Source organism: Corythoichthys intestinalis, chromosome 18 (genome assembly GCF_030265065.1).
Source record: "Corythoichthys intestinalis isolate RoL2023-P3 chromosome 18, ASM3026506v1, whole genome shotgun sequence".
Lineage (NCBI taxonomy): Eukaryota > Metazoa > Chordata > Actinopteri > Syngnathiformes > Syngnathidae > Corythoichthys > Corythoichthys intestinalis.
This window is the reverse complement of record NC_080412.1, coordinates 41,906,952-41,923,484: the sequence shown is the minus strand read 5'-3', so window position 1 is coordinate 41,923,484 and position 16,533 is coordinate 41,906,952. Positions and strand designations below refer to the sequence as shown.

At 38.7% G+C, this 16,533-nt stretch overlaps 2 protein-coding genes across 2 annotated transcripts in view; one reads left to right on the top strand and one right to left on the bottom strand.

The window, feature by feature from the left end:
* Positions 1-5,257, top strand: part of septin8a (septin 8a) — a 77,298-nt gene extending 72,041 nt beyond the window's left edge. The window contains exon 10 of the mRNA XM_057820261.1: positions 3,876-5,257. Within this exon, the coding sequence (XP_057676244.1) occupies positions 3,876-4,041 (166 nt within the window). The 3' untranslated portion in view covers positions 4,042-5,257. The remainder of the gene's footprint in view (positions 1-3,875) is intronic.
* Positions 5,258-6,820: 1,563 nt separating this feature from the next.
* ccni2 (cyclin I family, member 2) lies at positions 6,821-16,118 on the bottom strand. Its single transcript, XM_057820263.1, has 5 exons — positions 15,810-16,118; positions 12,966-13,122; positions 12,749-12,883; positions 8,922-8,996; positions 6,821-7,281 (listed from the first exon to the last, which is right to left on the bottom strand). The coding sequence occupies exons 2-5, from the start codon at positions 13,077-13,079 to the stop codon at positions 7,111-7,113; spliced, it is 495 nt and encodes a 164-aa protein (XP_057676246.1). The 5' UTR covers positions 13,080-13,122; positions 15,810-16,118; the 3' UTR covers positions 6,821-7,110.
* Between the last annotated feature and the right edge of the window lie 415 nt (positions 16,119-16,533).

Below are 16,533 nucleotides of genomic sequence, written 5' to 3'. Positions count from 1 at the left end.
ATGGCGCCATGTATCGAGAGATTTTGATTGAAAATCTCCTTCCATCAGCAAGGGCATTGAAGATGAGACGTGGCTGGGTCTTTCAGCATGACAATGATCCCAAACACACGGCCAGCAAAAGAGTGGCTTCGTAAGAAGCATTTCAAGGTCCTGGAGTGGCCTAGCTAGTCTCCAGATCTCAACCCCATAGAAAATCTGTGGAGGGAGTTGAAAGTCTGAAAGTCCCCCTGCTATAGAGGAGATCTGCATGAAGGAATGGGCCAAAATACCAGCAACAGTGTGTGAAAAGCTTGTGAAGTTACAGAAAACGTTTGGCCTCTGTTATTGCCAACAAAGGGTGCATGACAAAGTATTGAAATTAACTTTTGGTATTGACCAAATACTTTTTTCCACCATTATTTGCAAAGAAATTATTTAAAACTCAAACAATGTGATTTTCTGTTTTTCCCCCCGCCACATTCTGTCTCTCATGGTTGAGGTTTATCCATGTTGACAATTACAGGCCTCTCTAATGATCAAGTGAGAGAACTTGCGCAATTAGTGGTTGACTGAATACTTATTTGCCCCACTCTACAACAATTTGGCAAAGGGCAGATGACGAGAAATTAATCTTTTAATCCTCCGTTTAGCCACGCCTACCATTATAGCGGACTTTTGCTAGCTTATGAGCCAAGCTAATAATGCTTTTGTGAGCTAATTAGTAATGCTAATGTTGACCAGATAGTTTCTGGTGCGTACCGGGTTGCTTGAATTTATCTTATTTCTGTCAATGTCCCTTTAGGGAGACGGAAACATTCATTTCATTCATTATTACTGAATGACCCTCGTACACACACACAAAAATCAACAATAGCAAAAATTTGACTTTTGACGTCATAGCTTTATTTGTGTGGTCCAGAAAAAACAAAGAATACATAGAGTAGCTGCCTGGGGGACATGAAAAAGAACACTCATGGCTAGTTTCATTTAACTGCGAGGACAGTAACACTTTAACATTCAAAGAACCAGAACAGAAAATGGAGATTTTTTTGTTTAAGTAACATAACAGTGCTTAAGAGCTTCCGAAAACTAAAACAGGACACTTCATTCCCATTAACAGCTTGATGAGTATAGCTGATTCTGCTCTGGTGCCAAAGAAAATCAACAATGCCGGTAGAATTCAAAAGAATGGCTTGCAGCATCAAGCTGTAAAAGTAAAGCTTTTTAAATTTTAAGTAGTAAATAATCAAAGTTAGGACTTAAATAAAAACGTTTTAAAAACATCTTCTGAAAAGTGCTCCCATGGTTAGGGGGGTTAGACCAGTGCACTTAATAAAGAAAATCAGGATTTTAAACTCCCAAAAGCATAAAAAAATAAGCTCGAAATAGCTCAAATCTCGAGTTTGCCTTAAAACAAAGCAACATCTTTCGTGGAAGACGCAAAAACAAGCGTCTCGGTTTGGAAAAAAAAAAAAAGAATGAAAATGAGAACTTTAATGGACCGCTTTTCAGTCAACCAACTGCTTATTGCATCAGTTTTCAAATGGAAGTGAACGACAGTAACTCAACGCAATATGGAATCAAAGTGTAAAACAGCTTCATTTAAAAAAAACAAATGAGGTTATTGCACGGTTTTGCACCTACGTACATCTAGAACTCGTTAACGTTGTACGAAATAATAGGAATTAAGTATGCTCGGCCGTAACGTAACTGGGCGGGTGCAGCGGAGGGCAGGGTGAGGCGCTCTCCTGCGGGGAATCCAACGGCGATCCGCTTTCGCCGCAGCTCTTTTCTTCGTCGTACAAATGCCTTAAACCGTCGTAATACTCATCCGAGTCCCCGAGCTGGTCCGCGGATCGCCCTTTGCTGATCCTCTTCCGGAGGTGACGCGCAGGGGTGCGGATGCGGGCGCTGTCAAAGATGTAGACGGCGTTGGCAGGCATGGAGAACTCCAGGCTGCGGAGATGCTCGTCCACCATCTCCTTGCAGTAGATGAACTTGACGCTGTCCACCTTGAGGACAAGTGCAGAATTCTATTAAATGAATTTCTTTAGAAAGCTATGTTTCCGCACCAGTCCAGTGTGAAGGTGACTATTATGTTGTCAACACAAAAATCTTTTTTTGTTGTTGTTGTTGAACATGTCATTTCATCCAGCATGTACCATCTCCTTCAGCTTATAAGTACAGAATATCAACATTGCAGGTAAAGTATCCTAACTTTCTTAACTCATTCACTGCCATTGACATAAAGGGTTTGACATTGAATGATCATGTTTCCATTACGGGTGTGACAAGGTGACATATCGAAAAGGTGATACCGTATTGGCCCGAATATAAGACTACCCTGATTATAAGACGACCCCCTCTTTTTCAAGACTGAAGTTAGAAAAAAAGACATTTTGAACACCAAATTTTTATACAGAAAATAATTACAGCACATCCGAAACAAATGATTATAACTAGGGTTGTCCGATCATGTTTTTTTTGCTCCTGATCCTTTTAGTTGGAGTATCTGCCGATCCCGATATTTCCCGATCCGATTGCTTTTTTTTCTCCTCCCGATTCAATTCCAATCATTCCCGATAATTTTTCCAGATCATATACATTTTGGCAATGCATTAAAACTCGGACGAATACATACATTCAACATACAGTACATAAGTACTGTTATGACAATAAATCCTCAAGATGGCATTTACATTATTCTTTCTGTGAGCGGGATCCACAGATTGAAAGACTTGTGACTTTGTATATTGTGACTAAATATTGCCATCTAGTGTATTTGTTGAGCTTTCAGTAAATGATACTGTAGCCATGCCAAATGCATGATGGGAAGTGGAACCATGACTGAGCGTAGTGCTACCAATTGATATATCTTCTCTGCGTTGGGAAATAACAGGGTGTTAAGGAAAAGATCAATTGATACCTTGCTTCCCCACATTGCTTCCCATGATATTTCTAATCGTAGGGAGAGGGATTGCAAGGCTTTAACCAATTAAAATAAGGTTCCAAAGGCTGCCAAAATTCACTCTACTCATTTTACGCTGCCTCTTATCTCTCTCTATATAGGTAAAACGGCGCCATTACAGATTGAGCGCGACAATACGTGAGTGGGTCGTGGAAAGCATGCATTAATTGCGTTAAATATTTTAACGTGATACATTTTTTAAAAAATTAATTACCGCCGTTATCGGGATAAATTTGATAACCCTACCTTAAGCCTAAACTAAAGACTCTGGATGAGTGTAACATATTATGTTTGTAACATTAAGTACAACTAGAAAACAATTTAATTAAAAAAAAAATATATATATATATATACAGTATATATTTAAAAAAAGGCATGGCCGATATTTTTTTGCCGATTCCAATACTTTGAAAATGACGTGATCGGACCCAATCGATTGCATCTCTAGTTCAAACTAAGTTGAATGCGCGGAGTTTGGCCTTTTGGCCGGGTTGTCGGAGTTCCATCACCTGGGTCGTTGGAATTGCGCTAGCGCGGTTCCGCTGTCGTGATTCCGGCAATCTGGCTAAAAGGTCAGATTCCTTCAGCGGTGAATGTAAAAACAAAACATTTTTGGAGCAACACTGGTTTGTCAAGCACCGTCAATGGCAGCCAATGAGTTACTTATCAGAAATAACTTTCGGAGAATGTTTTCACCGAGCAGTTCGCTACATTTTAGCTTCCTCAGCTAGTCACAACAGTGAATGATTCTGTATCAATGTCCAGCTAATGAGTTACTACCCTAATGTCCACCAAGTTTGATGTCTTTTCCGATGGATGTAATGTGTGTAGCTACTATCTAGTGTACAAAAGTGAATTTCTTGGTGAAAATGGTTCATGTTGACTCAGTTGGCAGGTTTGTTTTTCTTACTTGCGCTTTCTTCAGCAGATCTGTAAAAACAGAGAACCAATCGGGTGTGAGCGCCTCCAGCTCCAAGGTGATGATGGCCAAGGCTAATGTGGAACCCTTGAACTGCCAAAGCTGGTGGCAGGCCATACAGTGCTGCACCTGCCTGGTCCACAGCGCCACCTGGAAGCCCGGAGGTCTCTTCTGACGGCCCAAGGACGGGATGAGGTGAGGGTGGCCGGAAACCAGGAGAGCGTGGAACTGCGACCAGAGGCCGGACGTTAAGCGCATGATTTCATTGTTTGTCTGTCTGTTATCATATCCGGACCTTTCCCCGACATCATCGATGTTATCGGACCGGAAGAGCAATCATCGCTTCTTCACACCTTCAGTGTCATTCGCGCACTCGTTTGTATCGTATCGTATGTGCAGTGATTTTGTCGAAACCACCCCGAGTCAGGCCTAAAGGGTAGCAAAATGCGGGCGTTCCTAAATTCTGGACATTTGCTGGGCTCAAGGATTAAGGATAAGTGTCAAAAGCCATGTTCACCTTCTGCTCTCAAGTAGAACTATTCAAAGGGGTTATGACTGAAAATCTTTATTCTTTTGTTTGAAGTCTGCCTTGGCAAGATGGTCCAGAAGTCATAGCGCCGCATTGTTGTCAATCCGTGACAAAGATCCATAGATTTTATTAACAATGAGAGAAATTTAGAAAAAGATATTATCCAGTCTGAGTTCAGAGTATTTATTTAAAGATATTTATTTGAACAGTCTATAAAAAAGATGTCTTTATTTTTTATCATTATTTTTTTAATTGTTATATTGCGTCTCTTTATATTGAAGTCTTTGTAATATCTTAAAATAGTGTCGGGGTAATGTAATGCCTCTTTCCACTGTGCCACTTTGTTTGTTCTTAACATAAAAGTAATGGATGAGAGACCCAGTCCCGTCAATAATGACAATAACAAAAATATTTTGTTGACGAACAATTTTTTTCATGACGATGACGTACGAGCTAAAAACGGCTTGAAAGACTAGAACAAAACAAGACGATTATCAGTTTTCATCCGACGAGACGAAAATGCAACATACTAGTCCTTCTCGAAAAATGAGCATATTGCGATAAAGTTCATTATTTTCTGTAGTGTACTGATGAACATTAGACTAGGGCTGCAGCTATCGAATATTTTAGTAATCGAGTAATCGACTGAAAATTCTATCGATTAATCGAGTAATCGGATAAAACAAATAAATTTTTAGGTGAAGAGCAATTATAAATATACATGAGAAAACAAGACATTTCATCTAATCTTGAACCATTTTCAGTCAATGTCTTTATTTTCGATGTATATTGTTGAAAACAGCCAACAATTGCATCTCAGATGTAACTAGAATAAAAAAAAAGACTAATTCACTGCTTTCACTCAAAAAACCTTTAGACCTTATTAAAAAAAAATTTTTTTTTTTAAAACCTATAAATGCCTTTACGCTTGATAACACACATCACTTAAAAGTTTTTTCCCACGTGTTTCAATTGAATTTCTATTTGTGTCAAGCCATTTTTAAGTTCTAGTTAAGTTTTAAGTTAGTCTAAACTGTAACTCCTGATAGGATTTTGAGTTTTTGCAGTGTTCAAAATAAATGTATGATACAGGCTGTATTGGAGCACATTAGGGACCAGTGCTACTTGGTGTTTTATCCAGCAATGACTACTGAGCTAAAATTGATAGTTAGCATTATTGAGTTTTTATTTTACATCCTCATCACTCCACAACGCTATGTTATGTTAAAGCCTGTATGTAAGACACGTTTCGAAAGTGGTCATAATTAATAGAAACCTAGCCCTCCGCAGGACTAACGTTACGTGAGCTAGTCACAGTAACGTTAATCTTATTTATTAGCGCTTTAGCGCTCTACTGCTTTAAGATGGCGGCTATTTACTAACGCTGCCCAGACGCGGCCGAGTCTGTCAATGAGCATCTAATTTAACATACATGTGATCTCTATGAGACTCATCAGACGCTACCTGCTACCAATGAAGCATCGTGCGGGCTAGTATTTAGCAACGTCGGCGTCGTTTGTAGCGGCTGTCGGCTGCAGTAGTTTTTTTTTTTTTTTTTGCTTCTTCCTCTACGCACGTGACATCAGTGCGTTGTCCCGCATTAAAAGTAGTCCAAGCAAAACGTGATGCTTAGAGCTGTCAAAATAAATGATTACTCGAGGTGAATAAAATTACTCGGATCAGTTTTTAAACTCGAGTTACTCGAGTTGCTTGAGTATTCGTTTCAGCTCTACATTAGACTCATATATTTTAGATTCATTACACACAACTGAAGTAGTTCAGCCTTTAATTGTTGTAATATTGATGTTTTTTTTTTTTTTGATTGAAGTTATTTTTCTTTTTGAAAATATATATTTTTTTTGAAGCAACTTATTTTTGATTGAATTACAAAGACAAAAACATCCTAGCCAAAATGTGGCCCAAACACAGATTAACATTACTTCAATCTAAAAAAAACTTGACTCCAAACAAACAAACAAACAAAAAAAAATCAAAGAAAAATAGCTTTCACATGCATTATTTTGAGTTTCAAATTTATTTTTGCATTTTTTTGATTGAATAATAAAGACACAAATCTACCTCCATATGGCTCCGCCCAGGGGATACAATTTTTGACTGGGGTAACTACATTGGCACGACACCGGCGGGGGTAGCATATTCAATAGATGACGATCTTGGCTAAAAGTATTGCCTAAGCAGCCTGATTTCGAATTCCCTTCAAGAATGATCGTAAACAAAAAAACGGTCATTGTCAACTTATTATTATAAATTTTCTTGTAAGTTAATTTTATTGCTGACACTGCGTTTCGGGGTCATCAACATGTTGTTCCCCCCCGCCCCAAAAGTCAAATTCCGTCTATGGTAACAGGGTAGTCTCAAGTTAGTTTTTTTTTTTTTTTTTGGGGGGGGGGGGGGGGGGGGGGCGTTAGCTGTGTATCCTTGACCATCAAAAAATATAGCAAAGCGGTGCAGTGGAAAGGTGGCATTAGTTTAATCCAGGATAGGAAAAGAACGATTTCCTGGCACGGTTGTGGTTCTAACAACTACCCACCAGTGATCTGTTGATACATAATAGTGTGGAGAGAATGTAGGTTGACGAGATTAGCGACTCTTCAGGATGCACGTTGGCGAGATAAGACTAATCAGTTAAGGCGGGTAAATCTTGTTAAACAATCACCGTCTAATGTGACAGGATGTGTTAAAAAAAAAAACTCGTTAGGACCAAAAAAAAGTGAATGATCTTACAATGTGAATGAAATCGACGGGCGTGGAGGTGTACAAGTCCCAGTGCAGCTTGTCTAGAATGATCCGCTCCATCCGAACGATCTCCGCCGTCGAAAAGCTGCATCCGCTCTCCGCAACCAAGTCGCTGACGGAACCTTTGACCTGTTTTCCAAAGCGAGGCAAATAAATAAAAGGTGTTGTTTGGACGTAGCGCCAATGTGTGTGTGACTTTTTTCTTTTCGGGCTGCAGCTAACGATTATTTAAGTACCGTATTTTCACGACTATAGGGCGCAAAGTCAAAAAATGTCTTCAAAATGGACGGTGCGTCTATTAAGTGGACTGAGTACCACTGAGCAATTTTTGAATACGCAAGAGGTAAGAGAGAGCCGCTTGAGAACCTTAAAGGGAGAAGGTTGTGTGTGATAGGCGGCGTGCCCCCAGTAGCTGCAACATTTGAATGTGTGCGTTAGGCTAAACAACATTTGTTTGGTGAAGGACCCTCGAAAATGGAATCTACTGCGAAGAGACACACTTACGAAGCTATGTTCAAACCTGACGCTATCACCTCAGGAAAGTTACCTTGTTTGGTGGAGACCTAGCCCAGCTGTTCAGTTCGGATACAGAAGATGAGGACTTGTGGAGTGATTAAAATTGATGTGAGTACTTTATTAAATTCTTTCATAAAGTACAATTGAACAATTGAGTTTTGCTCCTGCTCCTGCAGCTCTTAAAAAAATATGCTAGCGTGCACGCTAGCATATGTTTTTCATGCGCCCAATAATGCTGTGCACCTTGTGTGCGTGGACAAAAATATCACCCAAAAATAAACCTGCGCCTTTTAATACAGTGCTCTATGGTTGCAAAAGTACGGTAATCTATTAATCTATTGATGAGTTAGTTCGAGTAATCGGATTACTAACATTTTATGCGCTGCTGAATAAATTTTAGATGTTAAACAAAGAAACAATTGTTCATGCTTGCAATAACATTTATTTTAGCTTGATAAGATTGATACTTGCTATGTGAATACAAAATAAAAAATACCTGAGCTGAGCCTCAAAATGTATTGAAAAAAAATGTAAATGTGGAACTTGGTGTAAGAAAACAACAATTGGCTAACGTCCGCTAGCTTAAATGCTATGAAATGCTAACATTTTTTTAAAAAACTGGGCTCTAAACAAATCGTTCAAACGCATATTCCCACCCAAAAAATAAACTGCTAAATATACCTCTAAACTAAATTACGAAAACAATAGCTCAAACTAAAACTTGATGTTGGTCTTAACGGGGAGCAGCTGGGTTCAGCAATGTTAGATGACTTATGTCAAATCAATAAAACAATGCAAAAACTTTCAAAACAAACCACAATAACGCCACTGTAATTCATCGAATCCTCGAAGCAGCAAAATTTGATTCTAAGCTTTTTTCTAAATGCGAATACAAATTCCCGATTATTGCTTCGAACAATACAGAATTGCATTGTCATTTCAAAATAAATTAAAACACCTGAAAAACATACTAGCTCAATACAAAACTGACCTTATGTTAGTCTTAACAGCGAGCAGCTGAATTCAACCATGTTAGATGAGTTATGTCATATTCACTGTTGCCACTAGAGGGCAGTGTATACCCCCAGATCAAAACTGAATGCAAACACTTTCAAAACAAACCATTACAACGCCACTCTTATTAAACGAACACTCAAAGCAGCAAAATCTGATTCAGAGCTTTTTTCTAATCAAATTACTCAATTTAATTGATGAATCGTTGCAGCACTGTCAAAATAAAAAACCTTCAGTACCTCGTCTTCCTCGTTAATCTTGGCTCCAAGGACCAGTGAGGTGAAAGCGATGCATTTCAGGTACTTTGGCTGCGCCTGTAAAAGCGTGAAAAGAATCTCACTTAATGTTGGTCTGGGAGTGAATACAAATAAGACTGACATCAGTACTTATAGTACTACAGCTATCGATAATGTAAGTAATCGATTAATCTATCAATGAGTTCGAATAATCGAGTACCGTAAGTTTCGCACTATGAAGCGCACCTGACTATAAGCCGCCACCCACCAAATGTGACACGAAAACTGCATTTCTTCATAAATAAGCCGCACTGGACTATAAGCCGCGGCTGTCCTAAATGTATTATGGGATATTTACACCAAAAGATATCAATTGGTAACACTTTATTTGACAGCGGCATCATACAACTGTCAGAAGACCAAATGAACCGCCATGAAGCTTTGAATCAATTGGCAGCAAAGCTTCATTCGGCCATCACTGCTCCCTTGGGGAGACAGTCAACCTCTGCTGCCACCTGCTGTCAACATTGTTGTTGTCCAACATGCCTCCTAGCATGTATAGCAGCGCTCCAGATGCAAACAACAATCAAAATTAAACTTATGTGCTAACTATTTATTCAGTTACTGTTCCAGTTGTTTCATTAATTGCTAGTTATGGTATTTAGTAACACTCACTGACAGTGGCGCAATAAGACGGTCATGAGACAATCGTAAATATGACATGACACTAGGAGTGGGAACCTCTTGGTACCTCACGATACGATACGATTTGCGATACAAAGCTCACGATAACGATCTGACGATACAACGATTATCGATATATTGGTCAGGAAATCATTCTAGGATATTCTACAAACAACTAGTTAACAGAAAAACAAGCTTCTAGTGTGAATTGGAATGAGTTTATCACTAGTAGACGTCCAATCCATTTGAACTAGGAGGGTGGCAGCGAATGAACATTCGTTCATTCGCTGCCATCCTTCCCACTTCAAACGGATTGAACGTCTATGGCTGTCAGTGGCAGTCAATGCCAGGCAATCAGGTAATTTTGGGCAATTTCAAATCTCACTGGAACAGCACCAAACAAAAGTTCCAGCATCATCGCCTTGTCCAATGTACATTTTTGACTCTTGACACCTTGTCCAATGCAGATTCTTGACAAGGTGATGATGCTGGAATTTTTGTTTGGTGCTGTTCCAGTGAGATTTACAGATAATTACAAGATGATTGCCTGAGGAAGACATCAAAATTCCCCTTAGTGCAGTGCTTCTCAATTATTTTCTGTCACGCCCCCCCAAGGAAGACGTAAATGTTTTGCGCCCCCCCCAAACTCTCTGCCGCCACTGTAAATAGTATCATTTGTCTATAAAATTACTATTATAAATACGCATCTGCCTAACGTTGTTTCCTTTTTTTCTAATAAAGAGAAAAAGTAACATAGATCAACTTATAATAAAGTATAACTTTATTAACATTGTTTTGTTTGTAACAGAGAAGACTTGACGTGCATCAATTTGCCTGAATTTAAAAAAAAAAAGTCACATCCAAACTGTAAAAAATACACTCAAGGTACATTTTTGACCATACAGAAAAATAAAACGTAATAAAATCAGTAAATAATACATTAAAATTGATTAGAAACATTCACTCATGAGGACAATATGCCAAAAAATTTGACCGAAAAAACAAAACTGAATAAAAGAAGAAAAAAAAAAAGAGTGTCCTTGGACAGGACAGCTTTTATTTTTGCGGCTCACAGTATTTACCTCCTTTGCAATGGTGTGGAGTTATTTTCCAATGAGCATGCTAACAATGCTCAGTGGATTACTGATATAACACTGACAAAGCAGGACGATTGTTGGCAATATTCGGCACGTTTTCACTGAAAAACAATCAAGCGGCTTATCAATGAGATTGGGGTCTAATGTCTTTAAGTGGCGTCTTAATTGATTTGGCTTCTGGCTGTCCGCTATAATTATTTTTAGACACAGTAAACAGTGGTCTTTCCTCATCACCCACTATATTAAAAGTCAAAGCTAAAAGGCAAACGGCTCGAAAAAAGCGCATTCTCGGTGGCCGAGGTAGAACCGTAGGTGAGGGCGGTCGTCGTGCCGATCCCAAGCCGAAAATGGCACTTCTCGGGCGGCGACGTGAGAACCGGACAAGACAGTGGGTCGCTGCGTGAGTGAGTCCGGTCGGAAAACGGCTTTCGAAAACGGCGGTGGCACACTGCTCATCATATCTGTTTTCTGTGTGTGCTGAGTGCTCTTCCTTAGTTCAAAAATACTGCGTGCACTCTGAAAATGAGAGCGCCACTACCACCTACTGAGTGGATGTGCAAGTACACTTTATTCCAGTACGGCAAAAAAACAAAAAATGCATGTTCCCCGAGGTCACATGCGCCCCCCCTGGCATCGCTCTGCGCCCCCCCAGGGGGGCGCGCCCCACTATTTGAGAAGTACTGCCTTCGTGCTTGATGATATGAGGCTGCATGTCAGGCAAAAGCACTGGAAAGATGGCTATGGTTAAATCTTCAATAAATGCACAAGTTTACATTACCTTTTTTAAACCATATCTCGATTCTTGGCAGGAGCATATCGATAACCTTTTGGGATACAAATTATCACGATATATCACCATTTCGATATTTTGTCACACCCCTACATGACACTGTCACGAGCATTAATGAATTCTTATAACATGTCATTTAGTGTTATCCCGCAAACTATCTCACTTTTGGATGGATGCAAAAGATCCCAGCTGGACATAAATGGAGTTGGTAACATAATTTGCCGGATGACACTTAATGACATCTGTCATAATCGTTCATTATTGCCTATGATAGTGTCATGTCATAATTATGACGGCCTTATAACGGTTTTATGACTCCGCTATCAAATAAAGTGGTTCCAAATACCATAACTAGCAATGAATGAAACAATTGGCACAGTAACTGAAGAACAGAACATGAATTTTGATTGTTTTCATCTGTAGCGCTGCAATGCATACTAGGAGGCATGTGTTGCCTATTAACCCAAATAAATCAACAAATAAGCCACACTGGACTGTAAGCCGCGGGTTTAGAAATGAAGGAAAAAAGTCGTGGCTTATAGTCCAAAAATGACGGTAATCGGATTAGGAACAGTTTGCGCGTTGCTGAATAAATTTTTGGAGATGTAAAAAGTAGGCTTGCTAAGATTGCACTTTCAACAAAGCATTAAATGTGATTACAAAATAAAATTCCTGAGTTTTTTTCATATTATGCAGAATTGCACTTTCATTTCACAAGAGCAATAAATGTATTTAAAAATATTTTAAAATACCCGAGCTTAGCCTCAAACAGTTTAAAAATAATAATAATAAATGAGGATCTATAGTATAACAAAGTAGTGCAACAAAGAAGTACAACAAAAGAACAATCGGCTCATTTGCATAGCAAAGGTTGCTAGCTTAAAAGCTATGAAATGCTAACTTTTTAAAAAAAATTTTTACAATGCGCTTAACAAGGCGTTCATACACATACTCCCACGAAAAGCTTCTAAATACATCTCAAAACTAAATTACGAATGCAAAAACAATCATGTTGCGCAAATCAAACAAACAACCTTATGTTGGTCTTAACAGTGAGCAACCATATTAGAAGAGTTATGTCATATTGACTGTTGCCATTAAAGTGCAGTGTATCCACCCTAATCAATAAAACTAAATGCAGACTTTCAAAATAAACCATTATAACGCCTAATTAAACGAAGCAAAATCTGCTTCGTAGCTTTTTTACTAATCTAATTACTCGACTTAATTCATTCATCGTTGTAGCACTAAAGACATACCTTGACGGTGGTGAGCATCCTGTTGAGGATGCACACACCCAACGCCAACGTCTCTGGACAGAAGTGCAAGCGTCTGTTCACGTCGCCCAGCCACACGATCATCTCTTGGTGTTGGCATGACGAGACGTCACCACTCTGAGGGGAATGTTTTGGAGATGCTTTCAAGTTCTGTCTGACATTGAAGTGTTACAGTCCAGGCGGGTGAAAAAACTGGCACCTGAACGCATTCACTTTTGAAGACCGGGGCCTTCCAGAGACGCGCCTCCCGCATCAGCGCCGTCTCCAGCAAGCCGAGCAGGCGGCGGTTCTCCACGATGCTTGGACCCTTCATGGCCAGTAGCGCACGGGCCACGTTGGAGTTGAGGCCCACGCACCTTGAAGAGGTTAAAAAAAAAAAAAACACTTGAAAGCACCACCGCACACCGAGGCCAAAAAAGCTTGTCAATCAACTCAAAAATGGTTTAACACAGGGGTCTGCAATTTGCGGCTCCAGAGCCGCATGTGGCTCTTTATGACTATGGCAGTTAACTTTTTTTTAGTGCAATTGATGATGCTAGACGCCCAATCATCCTTCCGCTGTGAGTTTCAATGAGTATATCAATAGTAGATGTCCAATCCATTTGAACTTGAAGGATGGCAATAGGCATGTGCCGGTTAGTGGTTTCAAGGTTTAAATGTCACGGTTTCAAAACCACAAAAAATTTCCATCATACCGTAGCATGGTATTAGCTATTTTCTATGTCTCATAAACGCAGCGAGAAATCCATGGCTTGAAGTGGAACGCTCACCCCTCCCCCTCCGGTTGTTGCTCTGTCCCGAAACTAAACCTGAGATCCCCCCCCCCTCAATAAAGACAAAGTCGCTAGTATGGGAGTACTTTGGCTACCGAAAAGAAACACTGCCGCGGCTTAGAGGAGGGCCGACGTGCAAGACATGCTTGCGGTGGATTGTTGCCAGGGGAGGCAGCACCTCCAACATGATTTCACATTTACGTGACCATCATCCATCACTTTACACAAAATTTAAGGTAAGTAAATGCTGTCGTGAACATTTCCCACTAGCAATGAGAGTTCATTCCAGGCACTGTACACAAAATTTAAGCTAAGTAAACACTGTCATGAACATTTCCCACCAGCTACGAGAGTTCACTCCAGTGTATTTAGTGTGCCTAGCGATGGTAAAACAAATACTATAACTTAAGCTTGTTAACGTGGCTAATTAGCATTCCAAGAGGGCTAATTAGTTTCAGTACAACATTTTCATAATACAGCGTGTGGTGTTTTTTCTCTCTGGCGACTTTCTGTGTTGAGAGAGTGTGTGTGTATAATGTGTAAATAATGATACGAGTCTTACACGTGCTCTGTCTCTTACTTACTCCTTTGCATAAAATCAATTTGATCATATATTGTTTAAGTCCAGTTCTATATTACCAAGGGTTCTTGTTCTAATGTTGAGCAACTTGAGCTGTGGCTGAGGGTTTAGTCTATAAGTTCTATTTATTTCAATTTAATTTAAAATATTTGTTATATATTTTTTGTTACTTTATTCATTTATTTTAACATTATATTCATGTTGATGTCCCAATTTGTAAATATGTTGTGGGGGAAAAAAATCCTATTCGATTCGATCAAAATCATATACCAGGACTATTTTTATTCGGAACCCAAATTAAATTAACTCATTTTCCTCTGTGCAGATGCATAACTTCCAGAGGTAGGTAGAGTAGCCAAATTTTTTTAGTCAAGTAAGGGTAACATTACTTTAAATATTAAGTAAATGTAGTCATCCAAAAAATGTACTCAAATACACGTAAGAAAAAGTATTTTGTGAAACGAATGCTCAAGTAATAAGTAGCATTGTGAGTAACTGCTTACGATGTTTTTTTTTTTTTTTTAAACAATGGTATTTTCTTTTCTCAGCACAAATTTATCAATATTAACGGTTTTATTATACTGTACTAAAACCTTACATCACCACAATAAGTTAAAGAAATACCCCTCCAAAAAAATAATTGAATTCCAGCGAGAGAAAAAAAGCTACAGAAATGAAGCAGCATTCATTCAAAGAGCATGAGTGCCCACTAGTGGAGAAAACATTTTCTATTATGAAATTAAAAGGATTATATCTAAATAAATAAATAAATAAATTAAAAAAATCTAATACAGTATGTAGAATAAAGAGGAAAAATGCAACGAAATGACGCCAAAAGTAGCAGAGTAAGATTAGCATTTCTTACTCGCAAACCTATTCGAGTAAAAGTAAAAAGTATGGCTTATTAAAACTATTCTTAGAAATCAGTTTTACTTTTAAAGTTTTAAAGTTACTCACATAAATGTAACGCGTTACTACCCACCTCTTATTCACTTCAACATACTTTTTTGACACCAATTATTCCTTTCTACGTTTTTGAGTAATCTTTCATGCTAATATAAAATTGACTTACCTGACGAATTTCCCAGCCCAAAAAAAAACAAAAAAAACCGCTAAATGTCAGAAATTGAGTTTACATTTTAACAATCTACATACTTGTTATATAAAAAAAATACTAAAAATGTATGGTAACGCAAAAAATTCAGATTAAAATAGTTCAATTCAAAAGTACTCTCAACGTACTGTACTGAGTTAGCATTTATCCTAGCAAGCTAGCAAGGATGCGTTGCTGTGCGATAGGAAAAGAGGAACTCAAGTGTATTATTATGAATCATACTTTTATAGCACTTTATTTGTTTGTGAACGTGTTTAAAAATAATTAAGGAAGTAAAACGGCGACGTCGCTCCAGGAAATTATTCGCAAAACAATTCAACACATTACTGGCACCCATCGAACACAATACTTATCATACATACTCATCATATCATGCATACTTATCAGATAAACAAAACAAAAACAAACAAAAAACCCCCCCAGAAAGTCATTTGTAGTGTGCACATAACTGTGTAAATTGTGAAAGGAACTACAGTAGACGGGAAAACAATCGAGGCGGAACGACGAGCCGCAGCTGTTGTGTAGTTATTTCAAGATTAGCATGCTATTTCCAACACAAATATAACCCATTCTTACCTCTTCTAGTTGAAATGCACAATACCTCTCCGATGGCGGGTTCATTTATAACTCTTTGGAAAATTAATCCATGCTGGCAAATTCAAAATCAAACCGAGATAGGACGCTTGAAAAAATAAAACTCATGCACAATACGTGGTGCGCAGCCACATGATATGCTTTATAATCAATTCGCTTGAGAAAGTAAAAGGAATCTATTGAAGAAGAGTGCTATTAAACGAAGCGCCCGTGGAAAAACAAGCGCAAAAACAAGACAGGATGCAGGAAAAAAATGCGAGCGATTGAGGGCAGGCTGTTTTGAACAATTGAACACCGCCCCCTTGCTTTACGTCACTGCAACAGAGAACTATGTTAGTGGGTCAAACATCCGGGAATTCTGCACAAAATGGGCGAATATGAACACTGAAAATGGAAGACTTGTTTTTTTACAACCCTATAAAGACGTGGTGTCCACATACGAAGACATCACAATTAAAATTTGGTATCCAAGTGTGGCCTCCATGACCCAAAATGTGATGTCCACATATTTTGACGCCAGGTTTCGATTATAATCAGTTGATTATTTATTTATTTATTTATTCAAAACAACGGGAGGTATGTCCAGTCCCGTCCTGTGATATGGTGTAATATTTTTTCCAAAAATTCGTTCAAGAAAACACTTCATGCAAAACATATTTCAATCTGTAACTAAAGGCGGGTAGCAAGAGCGTAGGTTTGCATAGGG

Coding starts and splice junctions, on each gene's coding strand:
- ccni2 (XM_057820263.1), bottom strand. CDS start 13,079: ATGAAGGGTCCAAGCATCGTGGAGAACCGCCGCCTGCTCGGCTTGCTG. Junction 8,997..12,748: donor GGATGCTCACCACCGTCAAG/GTATGTCTTTAG, acceptor ACGCTTTTACAG/GCGCAGCCAAAGTACCTGAA. Junction 7,282..8,921: donor AGATTAACGAGGAAGACGAG/GTACTGAAGGTT, acceptor TTTGGAAAACAG/GTCAAAGGTTCCGTCAGCGA.